The 20,866-nt window shown below is 41.5% G+C and overlaps 3 protein-coding genes across 5 annotated transcripts; 1 reads left to right on the forward strand and 2 right to left on the reverse strand.

Moving 5' to 3' along the window:
• The first annotated feature begins 2,084 nt into the window (after nt 1-2,084).
• On the forward strand, nt 2,085-4,812 carry LOC112283283 (protein neprosin). The gene is made up of 5 exons (XM_024521814.2): nt 2,085-2,279; nt 2,692-2,778; nt 2,885-3,307; nt 3,448-3,648; nt 3,768-4,812. Exons 1-5 carry the CDS (start codon nt 2,085-2,087, stop codon nt 4,143-4,145), a joined length of 1,284 nt encoding a protein of 427 aa, XP_024377582.1. The 3' UTR covers nt 4,146-4,812.
• Nucleotides 4,813-8,274: 3,462 nt separating this feature from the next.
• On the reverse strand, nt 8,275-11,147 carry LOC112283567 (bifunctional protein FolD 4, chloroplastic). 2 transcript variants are annotated; one of them, XM_090251557.1, is made up of 5 exons: nt 10,453-11,147; nt 9,869-10,233; nt 9,525-9,761; nt 9,205-9,372; nt 8,275-8,947 (listed from the first exon to the last, which is right to left on the reverse strand). In XM_090251557.1, the coding sequence occupies exons 2-5, from the start codon at nt 10,106-10,108 to the stop codon at nt 8,726-8,728; spliced, it is 867 nt and encodes a 288-aa protein (XP_090107683.1). In that variant the 5' UTR covers nt 10,109-10,233; nt 10,453-11,147; the 3' UTR covers nt 8,275-8,725. The 2 variants fall into 2 exon arrangements, with proteins under 2 accessions (XP_090107683.1, XP_024378191.1); XM_024522423.3 differs by having other exon boundaries at nt 9,869-10,182; nt 10,453-11,105.
• Nucleotides 11,148-11,705: 558 nt separating this feature from the next.
• Nucleotides 11,706-20,640, reverse strand: LOC112283566 (serine/threonine-protein phosphatase BSL3). 2 transcript variants are annotated; one of them, XR_016503484.1, is made up of 21 exons: nt 19,563-20,640; nt 19,119-19,179; nt 18,624-18,702; nt 18,408-18,487; nt 17,875-17,969; nt 17,688-17,787; nt 17,229-17,298; nt 16,891-16,992; nt 16,635-16,716; nt 16,239-16,418; nt 15,657-15,897; nt 15,037-15,316; nt 14,625-14,795; nt 14,172-14,410; nt 13,831-13,915; nt 13,471-13,569; nt 13,084-13,216; nt 12,846-12,921; nt 12,586-12,721; nt 12,327-12,466; nt 11,706-12,103 (listed from the first exon to the last, which is right to left on the reverse strand). XR_016503484.1 is itself a non-coding variant. In XM_024522422.3 (21 exons), exons 1-21 carry the CDS (start codon nt 19,870-19,872, stop codon nt 12,020-12,022), a joined length of 2,910 nt encoding a protein of 969 aa, XP_024378190.1. In that variant the 5' UTR covers nt 19,873-20,640; the 3' UTR covers nt 11,706-12,019. The 2 variants fall into 2 exon arrangements, 1 of the variants encoding a protein (XP_024378190.1); XM_024522422.3 differs by having other exon boundaries at nt 13,084-13,283.
• Nucleotides 20,641-20,866: the final 226 nt, after the last annotated feature.

Consider the following 20,866-nt stretch of genomic DNA (forward strand, 5'->3'; position numbering starts at 1 on the left):
ACTGAGAGTTTTGCTCACATTGGTGCAGTCTGAGATGCGTGATTAATCGACCATGAAGTTCGACTTGGGCATTCGAGATTTTCCTGGGGTAAGGATCAAATCTTTTCATGCTAAAAGCAGTGCGAAAAGCGTACTAAGAGGAGTCTATTTTTGCCTCCTCCATGAGGAGCAGGGTTTCTGGTCGTAAACGATCGCCACACATAGATCCACACGGCCATATACTCTTGTCAGAACAATACATTGAAGTCTCATGCAAAACCATGAATTCCTGAACCTCAATTCTGATCCACAGACTTTAGCCTTCAGGTGTGGTCAATAGACTTAAAATAAAACTAAACTAAAAAAAACATACCCCATTTCCCGAAAATGCCTCGCAATCCTCGTATTCAGAACACGGGAAAAAGAAAATAGAAAAAAGAAAACAAAACAAGAATCGTGTGGCGCTGAGTAATTATGAACACGACAATTAGAAGGCTGATCAATCGGTGGGTTCAAATGATCACATCAGCAGCGTACCAGCCTTCTCGCTAACACCGGCATTTGATTATATTATAACTAATCCATAGTACAGCATTGGAACGGCATGCTCCATGCCCTAGCAATGGTGCCAAGATCCTATTGACGATCCTTATGAAACTGCCTTCTATGCACTGACATCAACATTCATTGATTTCCAGAATGTGAAGCTGCTTCAATGCGTTCCTCCTGGTGAGTACCCGTCTTCCCAGGCAACAGCGCCATGACTTGTATGCCATCCAGGTCTTTGTACCCCGAAATACTGCTCAAGTCAAACGAGCGTGAAGACTGGATCTCAAGGAAATGTTAAATTTACCATTGACTCTGCCCTGATTAGTGGGTTCCAGCTGACCAGATTAGCGACAGAAACATCGGATTAAGGTCCTGTCAGTATGTTGCCAGGCTCCTAATTATGAGGTTTTAGCATGACTCGCAAAGTGTTGCATCCTGCTGGACTAAACCTGCCACAGCTTGGAACCGCAGGGCATGGCGTTTCGGCAGCCTACCTCTGCAAGCAATGGCCACCTTAATTGACGGTGGCGCAGGTGCCCTGGCAGATTGACTGCAGTGATGGAAATGGGGATGCTATTAGCTTAATTCCATTGGATCGGAAAGATTATCTCCAGATATCCTATTGAATGGCGGAATCCGCGTTCACCTCACTCACGGGTACATGCCCCCCAGTCGGTGAGCACTTCGCTCGCATGTTTCTCCATCTGATAAGGTGCGCGGGGTCATGACACTGCCTGCGATTGTCCGGCTCATCCCTGTGAGCAATATTGCCGAGGTCGTGAATGTGCCACACATTCCAGTGCCCGACGCATAGTCTCAGTTCAAACTCCACTGCATCATCCTTTTGTGAATGCAGCGTACGGTGGCACTGAAATTCATGATCCGAAAGCGCGTCAGTTGTGTGCGAGGATTGACGTCTCTTGGCCTTTATTGCGGTGTCGGAATTGGGTGCAAGAGAGAATTCTTTTGCATACACGTGATTCAGCGTTCTAAAAGTAGTAAAAGCTGATTGACAATTTGATCTGGCCAATCACTCCCTGTGCAATAGTGTCAATGTGTCTGGAGAGACATCCCCATCTCAGCCCTGGTTGAATTACCATGTCAATTTGTGGATTTAAGTCTGTGCACCGGACGGTACAGCTGGACTTCAATTGATGGCGATGTCTTCTGCCACTAAGGTAATTCAACCTTTGCCTCTAGCTGCAATCAGCTGCCCCCCCTTCTAGGACTTCCCAGTTTTCTCATGTATCCACGAATCCATTGACAAGCTCCAATCCGTCGAATACTTAAATCGATCGCTGGCTTATTCCAGCTAACCTTAGATTCACTACATTAGTCTTTGACTACAACAAAGTGGAATCAACGGGCTGGAGCTGGAACTAATGCCTCAGTGGGGTGCAGTCGCTGCCCTTGGGCCTAGGGGAAGTTGGAAGCTTACTAACAGGAGTGAGACTTGGCAGGAGGGAAATCTAGGCTAGCGTGATGTTGGAGGGCATTGTACGAGGCATCTCAGTTAGAACATCAACACATTCTGGAACAAGGAAGGAGGAAGCGGGATGTCAAGGCGCCACAAGCCTCAGGTATTCACAGCAACACTGATCGGGATTCTGTTCTACGCGTGCATCCACACTCAGCTGCGTCCAGCTTGCGCTTCTTCTGCCAAGTCCCGCTTCTTCCGCAGCCAGCGCAAACTCGCCGAGATTCACAGACATCTCGCCCAAGTGAACAAACCTGCCGTCATATCAATCCAGGTATATATATATAAGTTTTAAATTCATTTAATTTTTGAAAACTTTCACCCTCCCTCTCTTACGCTATTCCATTCCTCATAGGGCTTTTCGTTCAAACTTTCTCAGTTCGCAGTGTTGACCAGAAACGCCACAGCCATAGCGCCAATCCAGCAAGGCTTGTCCGAGTGGAGTCTCACTGCATGTGCTAGTAGGCGGTTGCATCATGTCGGAGATTTTCATGCAGGAAAGCCCGGCGTCTTAAATGTGATGGACATCCTCGTAATCAGCCGAGTTTGCGAGTTTACCATAGCTCACGGAAGTGCATTCGGGGCACCAGTACACACGTCAGATGTCCAGACGCCGGATATTAGCTTGGGTGTTCACCTCCGCGACTTCCCCCGTTAACCTAGATGATGTTTGTTGTGGCAAGCAGAGCAACGATGGCGACATTATCGACTGCGTGAATAGCGTCCATCAACCGGCATTTGACCACCCTGCTCTCCGAAATCATTCCCTCCAGGTTCGCAACTACAGTGAATCACCCGCGTTTCATCAAAGTCCCAGAATGAATTTGTTGTGTGTTCGAGGGGCTAACAGTTATCGTGTGTGTGTGTGTGATTTGACAGGCCTCGCCAGCGGCGTTTCCTAAGAATTCTTTAGCTGAAGAAGTGCTTCGCAACAAGACAGGAGAGCCCCCTCCCCAGCTGTGGCACCAAACCGGTCAATCATGTCCACACGGAACTATCCCAATTCGGCGTACTTCAGCGAAAGATGTCCTCCGTGCCGGCAGCTTGAAGGAGTACATGATGAAGAAGACTGGCCCGTCGTCACCGATTTCTCCTCCGAGCCGCACCTTGCAAACCCAGGCTGACAACAGCCACGAGCACGCCATCGGTTACATGCGAGGTGACATGCTCTATGGCGCGCAAGCCACGCTGAATGTCTGGAACCCCACTGTTCAAGAGCCTAGCGAATTCAGCCTCTCGCAAATCTGGGTTTTAGCGGGTACCTTCAACAACGATCTTAACAGCATCGAAGCTGGATGGCAAGTACGTAACATCTATCTGTCTATCTATCTCTTTCCCGTCAATCTCTTGCGTGAGCATTCGTTCATTGCAATCTTCATTTATGCTTTAGTGGCCCTGAGGATATCTGCACGTCCTTGATACCATGGCAATGGAATGTGTAGGTTAGCCCGCTAATTTACGGAGATAGCAACCCACGACTATTCATCTACTGGACGGCGGATGCATACCAAGGGACGGGCTGCTATAATCTGCTGTGTTCGGGATTCGTCCAGACAAGCAACGCCATCGCAATAGGGGCAGCAATCACGCCGCTCTCAAGTGCCGGCGGGTCGCAATACGACATCAGCATCCTCATTTGGAAAGTAAGCGCGCGCTGCGTCTTGAGATCGAACGACTGCTACCCATGGAGAATGCTGTAGGGTGAACGACAAAGCCCGCCACGAGCTTGGATCTAAAACAGCGTCTGTGAATGTCCTTGCAGGACCCCAGCAGAGGAAACTGGTGGATGCAATTCGGGGAGGATCACTTAGTCGGCTACTGGCCCGCGTCTCTCTTCACGCATCTTGCAACCAGCGCGTCGATGCTAGAGTGGGGCGGGGAGGTGGTGAATTCACGTCCTGGAGGCCGCCACACGGCCACGCGCATGGGCAGCGGCCAGTTCCCGGAGAAAGGATTCGGGCAAGCGAGCTACTTGCGCAACATCAAATTCGTGGATGCAAATAATGTGCTGAAAACCCCCTTAGGCATGCGCACCCTTGCCGAGCACCCAGCCTGCTACAACATCCAAAAGGGCGCGAACGCGCAATGGGGCGCTTTCTTCTTCTACGGCGGTCCCGGCCAGAATGCCGACTGCCCTTGAATCCCCGCAAGCCACCTTCTTGCCTCTGCTTACGGGGATGGCTGGTCCCGTTCCGCGCTATTTGTATCCGCAACGTCCGCGTTCGTGTGCATGAGATCCCCGCGCTCCTTCACCCAGTGCTGCCCTGATTGCTGAATGACCCGTGGACGATCGATCACCCCCGTCCCCGACGTCCGCCGGTTTGGCATGAGGAGGAAGGGGACGCCGTGCGTTGCTTGTTGCAAGCTATTCGGTGTCTGTCGTCTGCCATTCTGCCTGCCTTGCTCCCCGCGCCGCGCCGCGCTTGCAAAACGCCGCTTCTCATACTTTAAAGTATTCCATGTCGAAACCTGAACGTACTTTAAAAGCTTTGGCCCCGTGCACGTAACTACTGTAGTGGCCTGCTTGACGACAACGTGGGTGTGTGGATGAATGGTGATGAATGTTGAGATTCAAAGGCGTTGCCCCAATTTCACACTTTAATTAGTTGCACTACTTTTCTAACACTAATTTACATGGAGTCTTCATTTCTGGATCATATAGATTTGGTTTTGGGTTCAATGTCACAAATGACTCCAAAATAGAAATAGTTTCAAATAAGAATTTATATACCAATTTTGCATGTTGGTTTGTTTGCTATTTAAGAGGCAAAAAAATGAATAATAAATAAACCCTTATTTTGTTGAAATAGATTCATACATGATTTGAATCAAAACCATGTAGAAAGTTTTTTTTATGTTTATTTTTGTTTTTTGAAATTATTTTACAAGTGACTTATTAGGGAAATTATTAATACAACTAAAATTACTTTTTTGAGCAATTAAGATTTTCTGTAGACATATGTATTTTAGTAAAAAGACATGAAATGCATCTACCCAGACCTTATGATTTTTATGTGAGGTTTGTTTTTGGATTTTGTGTATATAAGAATTAAAAATAGATTATTCTTTAAAGAAACAAATAATTATTAATTACTGTAGATCCTCATTGAAGAAGAAAATCATTGTTTGATTTATTGTTATGCAACAACTAAGTAATGTAACCATCTTTGAGAAAGCAATATGATTTAAACGTACACCCTCTAAGTTCATATCAAAGATCTCTAAGACATCTTAGTGTAATGGTTACAGAAAGAGATCTACAAAAGAATTCCCTTTCAATTGATTATTTACACTACAAACACAAATGTGCAGACAAATAACCTTAAAATCATAATCAAGAAGGTTGATTTTAATTTAAATAGACATGTAAACTTATAAATACACAAGACCATATATATATATATATATATATATATCTTATTAATAAAAAAAATTATGATATTTTAAATTGGTATAGATATAATATGTACATTAAAAGACATAATTTAGAATATATCGACCAATTAAAATATTAGTTTGAATGTATATATTTTGTGATCTGTCCATAAAAAGAAACATACAAAATATTTTTCTTAAAATTAATTAATTCTATTCTAATCACAAGGTGCATGATTTACAAATTTGTGTAGCATATTCATTACTGCTCGTTAATTATAATGATTTACACATAAAACTAAAATTTGATTTCAAATACTGTTACTATTAATCTAATATTTTTAAAAAATTATTCATTTTTTATTTGATTGTTATTGGTATTTTATTTATAAAATACTGGGACGTGATATTTGCAGAATAAAGTGATTTTAGACTTAGAGTATATATATTAATTGTATTGTAGTCCTCAAAATTTATTGAAATATATATATATATATATATATATATATATATGAAAAAATATATAATTGTAGTAAGAAATAGTCAACTTAGAAGGATTATCAATTGTTTGTTATTAATTCTCCAAATATTTAGAATTTAAAATAAAAATTTAAAATATGATTTTATTTCTAAAATTAATTACTGTTATATAAAATCAATTTTATTTCTTAAATCTATCGATACAATTCTATTAGCATCACATTGATTTTATTTTTAATAATTTAATTCAATTAATATTTAATGATTACTTTTCTTCTTAAAATATACCTATTTTTTAAAATAATATTTAACATATTTAAATTTTAAATTATTTTATTTTATTGTTGTAATGTAATAAATTTATATAAAATTAGTATTAGGTAATTTTAGTACTATTGTATATTATGTATGTATGTATGCATATATGTGTATGAAGTTAAAAATAAATAGAAGATCATATTACTTACACTTTATCCTATAAAAATCTATAAAAGATACTTTTGATTTAGTTTACTTATTCTAAAGATTAAGATTCTTCTTCATTATTCTTTAGTGTTCTAATATTTAATATTAAAAGTTATTTTAAAATATATTCTTGACAATATTTTTAAAATTTGTAATGTTTTGTGATTCTTTTATTTTGAAACTTGACCTAGTATAATTTGATTTTTTTTTAATATTTAAATTGGTTGTTTTAATGTATTCTATCAAAATTTATAAAATCTTGGTTTTTTTTGTACTACAAATTGATAAGCTAAGTCATTTAAAGCGTCTTATCTTTTAAACATATTTATAATTTTATAAATAAACTTATATCTTAGTTTATCTCACTATTTTTGAATCTATATATATTATTTAGATATTTAAAATCTTAGTGAATGATGTAAAATTACTATCCAATAATAAAGAAACATATATATATATATATATATATATATATAGCATTGCTAATGCTACCTCAAATTTTGACATCACAATCTACCATCCACCAGATGTCACTATAGTGTTTATTATTACTACCACAATCTTCCATTCACCACATGGCACCTACATTCTTTATTAATGCTAAATAAAAAATAAAAATAAAAATTATTCATTAATATTAATATGTTTATATACTTTCAATATTTATTGAAAAGTTGAATAATGTTTCCTTTATAAGATTTTTTTTTTAAAAAATCTTATTAATTTTTATTTAACATTAAAATTAAAATTACTTTCTATATGGTTTAGAAATAGGAAAACCTATTGGGAATTTAAATAGAATTAAAATATATATATATATATACTAGAAAAACATATTAAGTGGATGGTGGGTTGTGGTGGCAATGGCAAAAGCACTAATCCCATGTGGTGGATGACAAATTGTGGTAGCATTCAGAAAAACTATGGTAGCATTAGTAATATCATATATATATATATATATATATATATTAATATATGATTAATCCATACATGTCAAAATTTCTTTGATTTTAGCCATATAATTTTAATTTTAATTTTAATGTTTTTATTAAGTAATTGCAATAATAAACTTTTAAAGTTATTTTATATTCTAATGTGTTTTTTTTTTTTGTTTTGTTTTGTTTTTCTTTTTCTTTTTCTCCAAATACTTTAAAATGCATCATAATCAAATGCAATATGTATTTTTTTGTTTGTAAATAATTATTATATTTTTTATAATTATTTTCATAAATAAAAATAAAGATTTTACTTATTTTGATCGTTACACATCAAATTGAGATTGTGGTTTAAATATTAAATTTGATAGAATTTTAAAATATCTAAATTGTTTGAAAACAGCATGAGTTATTACATCTAAGTCTTCTTATGTACAACTTTAAATGAGATATTTTTTAAAATTTTACCATTAAGGTCCTAAAAGATATTTTTGCAATAGATATCTTTTATTTCATAGAAGTAAAAATATTTGTGCATTTGGAGTTTCAAATTCAAATTGAAAATGCTTTATGTTTAGTGTGTTCTAGAAGTGAAATCAAATTCAAATGTCATTTTCAAGTCCTTGTTGTATTGTATGTATTCCAAGCATTCCTTAAAGAGGTGTCTACAGTACAAAAGCCCTCTAAAAAACATAACAATATTATTGAAAGTTTTTGTAAACCTGAAATAAATTTTCTTGTTAAAATGAAAAGTTTGATTTTTGGTCTAAAAAAAATCAAACCAAAAAAAGACATGTAGATTCAAATTAAATCAAAACATAATTTTGTGCTTATGTCTTATGAGTTCATAAAATGAGAACCGAAATGAACAATGCACAAGACTCTCGTGGTGGCAGTGCCGGCTGCTACAGTCACGTGACATACCAGCATAGCTTCTAAAACATCGGCATTAAATGTCAAGGAATTGAACCCTCGTAACATGCCTGATAAGAGAATTCGTCAAAGAAGAGAGGATGAAAAATGTTTTAGGGCATGACCAATCCATTGCCTATCCTCAAGGAGGTAATTGCAGCTGTAGCTCGAAATCCCCAGTTTCATACTCCACGCGGGTTGAAAATTCAACACGTTAGTAGCACTGATGCTATCAAGACGTCTAGATTGCGTGGTTGCAAATCACTAAATTCTGCTCCACATCGTATGCCTTTTTCAGTTCTATTCAGGAAATTCAAAGGATTTGAGATTTTGTACTTTTACAGTAATCCTGTTCTTGAGACGCTTCCATGAGAGGTATTCGTAGTAACAGTTGAAAAAATCAATTGTATCAATGAACTACCTAATTGGCTCTTTGAAATAGGAGCATGTGAACCCTGCACTGTGCTAAAAACAAATCTCTGCAAGATAATAGACAACACCAAAAGTCTAAAAAGAGAGTGGCTCAAAGGAAAGGATTATTTCTAACCCAATGCTATCTCAAAATAAGGTGGCTGTCCGTAGTGAAACTATTATCACTGTTATCTATAACAACGCCAAAGAAGCGTAGGGCGGACTGAAGGGTGTTGGAAAGAACCATGGCAACTGTGACGGGGCCAACGCCTCCTGGTACTGGCGTAATTGCTGAAGCCACAATCTCAGCTTCTTCAAAGCATACGTCCCCAATGAGTCGGTAACCACCATCTGCAGCAGCATCCTGCCCAAGAGACATGTTCATATTCTCTGAATTAATAAAGGTAAAAATGAAAATAAGTAAAAAGAAGCACATCAAAGCGCCAAAGTAATCAAGCCAAAAACAGAACACATATAAAATGTCACGGCAATCCTCAAACCCTCGGTTTAGCAGCTAGTGTTTGAAGATAGCGAATTGAGCTTTCAGTTGGCAAATCATCAGGGAGAGAAGAGAGGTTAAATTCATAGTTGAACCAGTAAGTATGAGGGGGAAGAAAATACCTCCACAGCACTGGTGCCAACATCCAGCACTACTGCACCCTTCTTCAGCCAGTGCCCTCGCACAAGCTGTGCCACACCGGTAGCTGACACAACAATATCTGCCTTTCTGGTAGCTTCTGCTGGATTGGGTGTATGTTCATGCACTACGGTCACTGTTGCATTTTGCCTCTGAACTCACCGGGTACCAACATCAAATCAGATCTCCATTTGACAAAGTACAGAAGCATTTTCATTTGGAGGTGATCAAGCCATAATTCTACACAGCTGTATAGACAAGCAGGATGGAATTTGGAGCTGCAAAATAGGTGTTATCAACCAACCTGAAGTAGCAACGCAGTTGGGAGACCCACAACGTTACTACAACCGATGACAACGGCGTGTTTCTTTTCGATTTGCACCCCTGAACGGCGTAGAATCTCCATGATTCCTAAAGGAGTGCAGGGGATGAAGGTGGGATGCAGACCTCGGAGTACCAATCTCCCCAAATTGATGGGATGCAACCCATCCACGTCCTTATCTAAACTCACAGCTCTGAGCACTCTGTCCAGCTGAATGTGCTGCAACATCGCCCCATCTGAGGTCTTAGATTAATGAAACTAAGGTTTATTCTCGGCGTTTTACCTTAAAAACAAGCCCGAAAGAGTGGAATTAGAGGAAGACTTACAGGAGGCATGGGAAGCTGCACAAGGATGCCATGGACGCGCTTGTCGGCGTTGAGCGCACTCACAAGTTCCAGAACTTCACCTTCAGAAGCTGTGGCAGGGAGATAAGCTAAGAAACTGGCGATACCCACCTCTTCACAGGCCAATTGCTTGCTGCGAGCGTAGAGATCAGAAACCTTGTGGTGGCCCACTTGGATTACTGCTAGCCCTGGAATTGTCCCCACTTGCTCACGCAGCAGCATCACCCGCCTAGCTATTATCTCCTTGATGTCTTGCGCAACGGCTCTACCATCGATCTTCGAGCACGCTGCCCTTCCTGCTACCCCACGAGAATTCTTTTGAGCTTTTAAGTATTAAAACTACACATCTGCGATACGGACGAATACCGAATCAGAATTTCGATTTTTGGCTCCGTCATTTCATATCCGAAGATCAATCCACTCAACAAACACAAAACCCTAGTAGTTTGAGTGCATCGTCGCCCTAGTTGAAATTGAGTGCATAGAGTAATGTAAAAGTGAAGCTACGTTCTATTGAGAGGACAAGGCGGCGCGCTCAATTAGGTCATCACGACGAGAATACAAACCGGGATTGAAGAAGGGCGGAGCAGGAGTGGCAGGCGGTGGACGTGTAGGGAGGCCCGAAAGGCCTGCATGTTGCCGTCTGCAGACGACTATGGTGCTCACCCTCCTCCATCTCACGAGAGTTCCACACTGCACGAATCGCTGCATCGATTCGGCTCTCATAGAACTAAAATTCAGCAATTATCTCATCGCCACTGGTAAACACTCACTAGAAACCTAACGGCCTACGCACCGACAACTGCACCACCTATGTCCGGTACAAATTCCGTGAAGGCCTCGAATACGGCTTCTAAACTGTATTCCTGCGACAGACGGGTTTTCTAAAACTCCGTTACAATTTTAATGTCACACAACAAACAGACGAGCGTCTACATGCCCATTGAAGATCGATGAAACCCCTGTAAACAGTATTGCGGCGATATGCCGCTTAGGAAGCTGCACTACCTCGAGAGCAATTCGTAAATATTCTATGATGGGGTAGTTGTGAGTAAACATGCAAATTCTTCTGAAAAACCACCACGAAGGACAGACAGATGTGTGTTATTATATACAGGAATAAGATGAGACTGCCAGAACGCCCGTGGTGTGTCCTGATATTCTGGCGAATGATCCTTAGTGAACGACTCAAGAACTGCAGTTACGGATCAGTGACCGAGACACTAGTGCAGACAGCACGTTTACTTTTCAAGAACTCTCGACCTATGGTTGGCAATCGCGCCACACCTCTCAAGTGGACCTAAGAAAACCCTTAGGGCTTCTTACGCGCTTCGGAAATATCCCAGAGAATATACTGCCTCCGATCCCAGCTGTGACTCCAGTCAGCAGTCAACATGCAACAGCCAGTCGACCGAGTAAGACCTGAGTGTCTGATCAGAGGCTGCCGCCTCACTATCGAGAGGAGGAAGACAACAGGCAGCGATCTTAACAAGTTTGCGAGGGTTGGGGAGCAAGCTTTTGTGAGGAAATTTGATAATGAACTCAAACACAATACCTCATAAGCTTACTACCGACAGTGCAAATTTTTAAAAATAAACAAGTAAACAGTATACATACACACACACACACATACATATATATATATATATATATATATATGTATATATATATATATATGTATATATATATGTATATATATATATGTATATATATATATGTATATATATATATTGAGAACAAGGAGAAATGCTCAGAGATTCAAGTGAAAAACCTTTGAGAATGAAACGAATTGCCAAGATCGAGGGAGAACAGTACAGAATAAAGAGCTGATAACAGGACATGAGCCTCATATCTGGATATATTTCTGAGTGGGAGTGACGAGTTTCCTATCATTCATTATTCCGATGCTCAATTGGCCTCGTATCCACAAGCAGTCCCTCCCGCGTGAAGGTCCATATTACTTACAGCACCTTGACTAGCCCCACAAGTGAATGCCTTGAAAAAAAAAATGGCAGATGTGGGCATGTCAGAGGAATTAACAACCATACTTTACAACACCTATTAGAACAATATATGCGATTGACCGGCTAGCAAAGAAATGTGCAGACGAGTCAGTTCGAAAACGCGCGACAATCAAATCCACGCCAACGAGTTCCGGTCACTTGTGGGCTGTGGTCGTCCTCTAGTTGGTGTAGGAGGCCTGGCAACATTAAGATCCTGCAAGATCCACATGAACAGAAATCCTCATTCGGTAAGTAGAAACCGAAGCTCTGCGATATACAATAGCGAAGGCATTGGTTGGACATTGCGACAATCTAATGATGTGTATTTTTGTAGTATGTTCAGTTACACTACAGGAAGAAACAAAAAACAAACCATATGCTGAAACGACAGGATGGTAAAAAGGACGTCAAAAGATTTGAAGGTGTACAACGTGAACCTGCATCCAAGTATCCTCAAGATGACGTTCGGGAGACGACTCCGGGGAGGTGATAGCAGGAGGCAGCGGATGGATAAGCTTGGGTACCACTACTAGATCCCTACCAAGAACCAAAATTGCTCCAGCATTGTTTGCCGTTCCTGCATAACTAGTCAACTTAGAATACCTCAAACAGACCACTGAATTTAGAAGAAAAAGAAGTAGCTATAGTCTATTCAGATGTTTAGCTAAACAATTAAATGTGAGTAAGGCTGCGTACCACAGTAATTTGTGGCAGAAAAAAGAGTGATTAGGTGACCTTGAGCAAACCGCTCAAAACCATCCATCACACATTCGTGAGCTCTTACAATGAGCTGAAGGTCATTGTTCTTGCAAAACTCCATAACTCGATCGGGCTGAAATTAAACACAAGAAATATAACCACATAGGTTCAGTTTACATCACACGTTCAAATAACTGATGTAGACACAATCTTGCAATTTGATAAAATTTACTCGAAACAACAGGGAAGATGCTTACCCCATAGGTGACTAGTCCTGGCCCTCGAGCATTTGGACGTAAACCTTCAACACTATCATTCTCTGTGGGATCAGACCTGCACAGCGGATTCAAGGATTCAATATAAAGAGAAAATAAGTACATCACAGGTTGCCGCAGAATGATTGCCTACGTGTTTATTGGACGACAAGCCCATCCCTCTAATCTGGAAAAGATAAGACAATAGGATCAATACGGAAAGAAGATGAAGAGCATTTACCAGAGAAGATCCATCAGAACAACAGAGCCCGCGTCCATTGTGATGGGACGTTGCAGAGCTTCAATTTGATGCACGTGGTTGATAGATCTTCCAATGCCACCATGCATACAAATGATCTTCTTCTCAATCAAAGCTGCAAGTGGCAACCAGTTAAAGAGTTGGTTGATTCGTTGCCATGCCCAGATACCATCACGCTCCCCCTACGATGAAGCAGTCCTCCAAAATATCAATTGTAATTCGTCATAGTAGGCGACTTCAAGAAACCTCGGGTCCTCAATATGAATTCACATCAAAAGTAGTAAGCAAAGTAACCAGAAACTAAAAACTATGCTCAGTCGCTCTGAATTTTAGAACAATGAAATGAATACATGGAGTATAAAAATATACCATTCGCTCAACACATTCAATCCGAAAACCAAACAAAGCGTTGATGTCTGAAGCTTCATGGTTGCCCCTAATTAGGTGTACATTTGTGGGATACTCGATCTGTTCAAAAGGTAATGTCAGTTTATCGGAATCAAGTATGGAAAGAAAGAGGGTAAAACTGTTCACGGGTTGCTCCGAAACAACCTCACTTAACCATATGCTCCTTCTTCAAGGTGCCTAGCAAGATACCTAGCAAGGCATAAAATCAAATCCTGAAAAACCTACGAGCCATATGCTACTAACATAAAATTTGAAGCACCAATAACTGTCATGAAGCGCCATGGTAAAATTTCATGATCAATTTACTTAGCGACGGCTCACCTTTAACGCAAGTAGCAATGTGATTGTCTCTAAGCTGTGTTGTCCTCTATCCACATAGTCTCCCAGAAAAAGATAGTCAATATACCTGCCAGAAAGTTAAACAGCATGAATAATATCTTAGAGTGCAGTTCATTTTCAAGCCTTCCTTACTAGCTGACACACTGACTCAATTGACACCGAAAAGGGTAGTAAGGCGGTCAATGACCGAGTTCATCATGGCCATTCAATTTCTGCATAAAATATAACTGCAACTGTTTGCGCTAAGCTCACGAAGGCATTTTGCATCATAAATAAATATGCGATTTCAAACAACACGAGTCAGCTTCAAGAACTGAGCATACGTGATATCCCCTGCAGTTGATGGAGACCCATACTCGTCAAATAGTCGCATGAGGTCACCAAATTGTCCATGAAGATCCCCAAATATCTTAACAGGGGCTCTTATTTGTAAAACACTTGGTTCTTGAGCAAATAGTCGCTCTGCTGTGTTGCATAGTTCAGCTATCTCATTACAATCCATGAAAAATTGTCGTTTTACTGGCGGCTTCCAGCCTCGTGACTTAAGCAAGTATGAAAGCACCTACATGAGAATTTCAGGATTAGCAAAGAAAATAACGCCAGCACAATCAAAAACAGTGATTTAAGTCACTTCAGTAGAAAAACAGCTCATAATCGGAAATAACATATCCAATGGGTCAATTTGAGAGTGCTCCAATCTAACAATTTTTTTCCCCTGCAATGGTTACACAATGTTTTTGAAAATAAAATCACTTGGCAGAAATAATCAAACACACCTTCTTTTGAACACCGTGAACAGACGTCTGGCGATCCAAAAGTCTTCTTGCATGAGAAGCACTCTCCGGTGTTCCATAGCTGACACGACGACCCTCGTTTTCAAATTGATCAATTGAGAGCTGCCTCACTAATCCACCCAGAGCACCCCCAGATTCTGCTGCCACAACAACCTGCAGTCCGCGCATTAGACATTTAACTAGTAACAAAAACCAGAGGGCCGTCTCCATGTCAATACACGAAAATTTCGCCACTCCAATAGAAATTCACCATGTTCTGTTCGCATGCTTGAACAAAAATTAGCCCAATTATCCGTGTCGTATTCTGAGTTGTTACTTGCGAACGACACGTACAAAAAATCAGACAGTAAAACAGCCACAACACCACATAATATACCCAGTTGATAATACTTACTGCTCTGTGGTGCAGCCTCACCCCAGTTGGGGGGGTATGGGTTACTGTAGCGGCCATTGAAGCTCTGTTAAGTGCCATAAGTGCTGCAGAAGATGCTTGAGGAGGCTTCGCAGTTGAGGTACTTTCAACCCCACGATCCCTCTCAGGAGTTTGTTTCTCAATCTCTTCATTCTGTTCTCGCAATGCTTTTGCAGCTGCAGAGGCCGCTAGGGCTGCACTTATTGCTTCAGCTTCAGCTGCCGAAGCTTCCACAAGTGACTCAACTCCTCGCCTTTCAGTACTGAAACACACAAACACTAGTTGAAATTGCATGCCCATTCAAAGGCCAATGACTGTATTGAAGAAGACCGTGACATGGAAAGAGAAGCACTTCGCAGAACAAGGTTTCTATGCTATGTGAACGTCTAAACGCAAATGTTCGAACCCAGATAAAAAAACAAAAAACGAAGAATGAGATCAGCACCAAATCACACAAGCATCACTATAGACTTCCACACAGTTGTTATCCAACTATACACACGAATTAAGCTATACATGTTCTGCGTGCAAATTGATATGATTTATACTAAATGATGTCTGTATGCTTTGCGTGAAGAAGGATAAGTAATTGGAGGAAATACCGGTGTCCATGTGATACAGAGTTTTCTGTACTCGTATCCATCGACGTGTGGCCGTTGAATGGCGCTGCTACCGGATTACCTATCGCGACTGAAGCCCCATCAGTAGATGACAATTCAGTTTGAGATGGCTTGCGCACGTCCTGTTGCTTGTTCGTTTGAGATGCTGGTAAATGTGAAGCTACCGAGAAGGTTTCAACGGCTGACGGATCTCCTGCTACAAGAAGATCATCCAACAATACTCCTGTCACAATACGTGAACCACGTTCAGCAATCGGCTCATGAATCAACACTACCAGATCTATGCATCTTGCACCTCGCATCCAAATCCACAAAGCTACGGTGACAAGTCGGTTACTCATCAAAGTTAAAACTAATCAAAATTATTTACAATACCAACAGCTGTACCACGAAAATACTAAACATAAGGTTGTCTTCATTGTCTGCTTGGGGAAAGTATGAACCAAACACCATATATTCAGAGTTTTTTAAAGATACCAAACAGGTGCGTTGCTATATGTATTATGCAACAAACTTCTCTTTGACACGGGCCAAGAGTACATTGATGCGCAGTACAACACATACCTCCTCTGAGCCCACCATACATAAAAATATGATCACCCACAGCTGCGGCGGCATGCCGACAGCGTCTAGTTAGTTCGTTTGAAGCCTCTCCACCAGCTGCGTCATTACTATACCTCCCTATTCGTGGAGTATTCACAACCCCCTTTCTATCACACCACATCCCAGCTGCTGTATCTAAAACTGCACAATCACAGGAGAAGAGACATTTTATTCCATCCTTATCAAAGTTCCATTCGAAACTATTAGTTAGCTTTCTCACGTTTAGACAATACCGATGTGATGGTGACCATCCAATCTGCATTTTTCGACACGGCAACCTCCCAAACTCCCTTTTTCAATCGAAACCGGATATGAGAGGGACACGGGAAACATTAATACATGAGTTTAACAACGCACCTGCCACGCTAGATGCATCCTCTACCATCCGCCCGCCACCAAGAGCACCTCCTGAAACGTGAAGTCTTGCATTCACAAACACCTTCAGGAGACCAGGAACAGTTATATCCTTTTAGTCCGAAACTAGCTTTAAACTATTTGCAACGATAATGATAATATGGAGTATATCACGATCCGTTGGTCCAAGATAAGTTTTGAACCTTGTAAAACAAAACATAGAACTGATAAAACGGCTTTAATACAGGTCCTGACTTACAGCTGCATGCTGATACCGTGGGGAGGGAGATATGCCAGGTGCAAGTGCCCACTCCCATCTTCCATCCCGATGTTTAGCAAGTCCATAAGCACTATCAATTGGCTGCAAAGGGGTACATCAAATCAAGAAAACTCCGTATCAAGAAACACTACAAAAGTAATACTAACTACAAGTGAACATTTTGAGGGGCGGGAGGGACTCATGAGAGAATGAATCTCAACATGAAATGTGACATACAACTCCACTATATCGCAGCTTAGACATGATCTTAAAAGGAAAAAATAAAGAAACTAGGTTGAGTGCATGTGAAATGGAGATGAGAATATGGAGTAGCATACTGCGCTGTTAGCATCCCGTCCACCACAAAGGAGCAATAAACCATCAGATCGCGCACAAGCTGTGGCATACCTGCAGCAAGTTAATAAAATTAACCATACAAGAAAAGGGGAAAAAGATTAACATGTACATCAAGCATAAGATTTACTGTCAAAATAAGGTGATGTACTAGCATACTCACATCCGTTCAACCTAAACCTGCAATAAAGCTGAGCTGATACAGTCCACAAATTTTCAACTAAGCAATTACTCACCACAAGCAGGAACCCCACCACCTACATAATACCTAGTCGCAATGCATTTCATTTATAACTGTTACTGAAGTAAAACACCGAACAGTGCCTGTTCACATACAGAGTTTTCTGAAATACTACTTCAATAGAAAGAGGATCAATTTCTCTTAGAATTACAAGTACCAAGAGCAGCTTATCTACGTTGAAAGCTTCCATACATATACGTACATGCATGGTGGAGGTCCATCCCCTTCTGGCTCTAGCTTCCTCCATTCATAAGGTTTGGCAGCAGTATCAAGAGCCCATACATCTGCAAGTGGCCGCTTCCCTGCAATAACAAATTCTTCTCAGCATTCCAGCACATAGATGCACTCCTTCTGAACCAAATACAAAGTCCACAGGAAGCCTGACTCACCATCATTTCCACCAATACAGAGAAGAAAGCGTTGCCCCACCAAGGACATAACATGTCCATATCGTGGACCTGGACCTGTACCTTGCACAACCACCCTGACAATCACACCCATAACCCTTCTTAGCATAGTCCCCAAAAACAGGTCAGCATCTTTCCCATCGATTTCTCACATACTCAATATATCCACAGCTACAAATGTTGCTGGAAAAATTGGGCCGTGAGGTTGGCTGGCAGGTACGTGCCGAGCATTATGGTGTGAATTGAGCATATCGTAAGGAGACGAAAGAAGAGGGTTTTAAAGTATCATTGTAGTGATATGCGTGTTATATAACCTTTTAGACGCATAAATATGACATGATGTGTGGTCAACGTGTCCTCTGGGCAATGATATTGTTTTAAATAATGCGGGTATAAAATAGTAAGAGCTTAGGTCTTATTCACTACTGTTACAACTCATCATCATTTTCACTGACACTAAAGAATAACCGTTATCCAGAATAAGACGGTATATCCACAAATATGCCGAAACCCACCTGTGCCATCTGGGTTTAGCTTGAGTAAGATCCAGAACATGTAATTCCTCGGTTGAAAGCCCTGCTGGACCTATACCACCCTGCGTCACCTCTATCTGTGTCAGATCCTTCACAACAATGGCAAGGGTGCGCAACAAAATCCACAAGCGGTACCCCTAAACTTTCTTGTACTGTCAGACAGAAGATGCTAAGGAAAGTTTCTGAAAGGCGGCACACCTGAATCACCACCATGGTACCAACAGTAGTTGCTGCATGTGCTGCTCGAGGGGAAGGAGGATCGCCAACAGGAATAAGTCTGTATAACAAGGGGATTTGTGGTCTTAAAACTAGTTCAGTCGAATGAGGTGCTGGAAATGCATGGGTGGTGGACATTGAGATAAAGTCATATCACGACAAATGTTTTAATATTCTTAGAGTAGAATCATCTTTAGGACATGCTTCTGAATGTTCAAAAGCTTAGAAGCCTGAAGCGTGTTACGATTGAAGGCAGTTATCAACATTGGGAATACAACTCCCACATTCGTTTAACTCCATCTAGAATTTTCAAATAAATGTGTCGGCAAAACTTCAAGACCCAAGACAAAAAAGCTTGAGCAAACAAAATCCAAAAAGAAATAGATGGAAAATGCTCCCCATAAAATCTGAGAGAATTATCTAAATTCATCATCGACCGCGTGGAATAAAATAAATGAAGAGTCCTGATGACCTGACCTTGACCATTTGTTGGAATGTATATCATAGCAATGCACGTCTGCAGTAGCGCCTGCCAAACCTGTCCATTGCAAGCTCAAAAAGTTTAGAAGACATTAATATAAATATTATCCCTACACTTTTGTGACACCATAAAAACTCCAAAATTGTAAGAGTAATCCACTTCAAGAACCTTCACGGTGATTTTACACCCAACAACTCCACATGCCCTCTAATGGTCCCAGCTTACAAAGAGAGCAAAAAGCCTACCCGCGATCACTGCAAGGCCAAAAGTACAGAAAGCAGTGTAAACAAGGAGAAATCGAGTGCAGCTAAAATGAAACACCCCCTAAAGAGCAAAAATTTGGCCTCAAAGTCAGTCATCCATTTCTGTCACCCACACATTGCATGACTTGTGACAAGGTGTCCAAGAATGGAGCCAAAATTAGGGGACGAGAAACATACGAATGCCAGCACCGGCTACAGCCATCTGAGGGCCAGCTTGACTTGAATTGCCCTCCAGCGCAGTGGCTCCGCCGAACAAAATTAGCCGGGGTCCAACGTAGGCCAGCTTGCCCTCCTCGCCCACAGCTGCCACTGCTGTTAATGTGTGCCCACAACGTGGACCCGGTCCATCGTCCTTCCTCTCACATATTGCGGTTATGGCCTTGTACGCGGGCGCAAGCCTTGGCCCTGGCAACTGATGCTGATAATGCTGGTGATGCTCTTGCCCAGTCCCCCTGTTTTCAACCATTCCTGCTGCATCTACTTCCATAACCCAAACCTAGATAAACCTCGCCAAATTCACTGCAAACTCTGCTCCTCCATTTCCATCTCTCTCCAGCACGTCTTCCCTCCTCTCACCTCACAGCGAGCCATGTCGCACTCGATCACCTCCTCAACTCATCACCGCGCCCCATTCGCACAGCTAAAGGGAGGAAGGGGGAGAAAAAAAAAAAAAAAAAAAAAAAAAAAAGGCATAGACCTAATCAAGCAATCACCTGACACTCATCAGCTAGTTCCTGACACCAGCGAGAGAGGACTATTGATGACGCAGAGCGGAACAAACGAAACCCGACTCCACAAGCACCACAAAGCTGCGAGAAAGACCACCCACCATCAGAATGTACATTCAAGAGTATGAGCAGGATTCGGTTGGCGGCAGATATAATGCCTTGGGCTCGCCTCAAGGCTACGGCAAAGGCTACTAGGAGAGAGTTAGAGGGGGAAAAGAAAAGGGTAGAAGAAGAAGGAGAACAAGGGGACGGAAGGAAGGTAGGGGAGGGGGGATAAATAAGATAAAATAAATATAAAATAGAGGTGGCTGGCAAGCCTTGCGAGTCAGAGCGTGATTGCTGATGAGGGTTATGCAGTTAGCCAGCCAACCAGCCAAGCCAGGAAGGAAGGAAGGAGGGAAGGGAGAGTAGGATTGTCTGTCTGTCTGCGAGAAGGAGGAGGAGTTGGAGTAATGCTGCTGCTGTAGTAGTTATAGTGCCTCCACGTGCTCGCAGCATCTTCCACAACGGCTGAGCAATTGCGAGGGAGGGAGTGTGGCCCCCTGGCGATCGCCCTTCGCCAGTGCCAGCGTAGCCTCCCTCTTCCCCACTCCCCTCCTCTGTAAGAGACGGGAAGAAAGTGTGTGGGTGTGGGTGTGTGTGTGCCGCGAACTCTCACTCTCTCCGTCTCTGTCTCACTCTGTGTCTGTCTCTCTCCGACGTTGGGCATGTGGCATCCCCCCCCCTTCTCCCTCTGCCCCCTGTTTGTTCCCA

Source organism: Physcomitrium patens, chromosome 6, assembly GCF_059467195.1.
Source record: "Physcomitrium patens ecotype Gransden chromosome 6, ASM5946719v1, whole genome shotgun sequence".
Lineage (NCBI taxonomy): Eukaryota > Viridiplantae > Streptophyta > Bryopsida > Funariales > Funariaceae > Physcomitrium > Physcomitrium patens.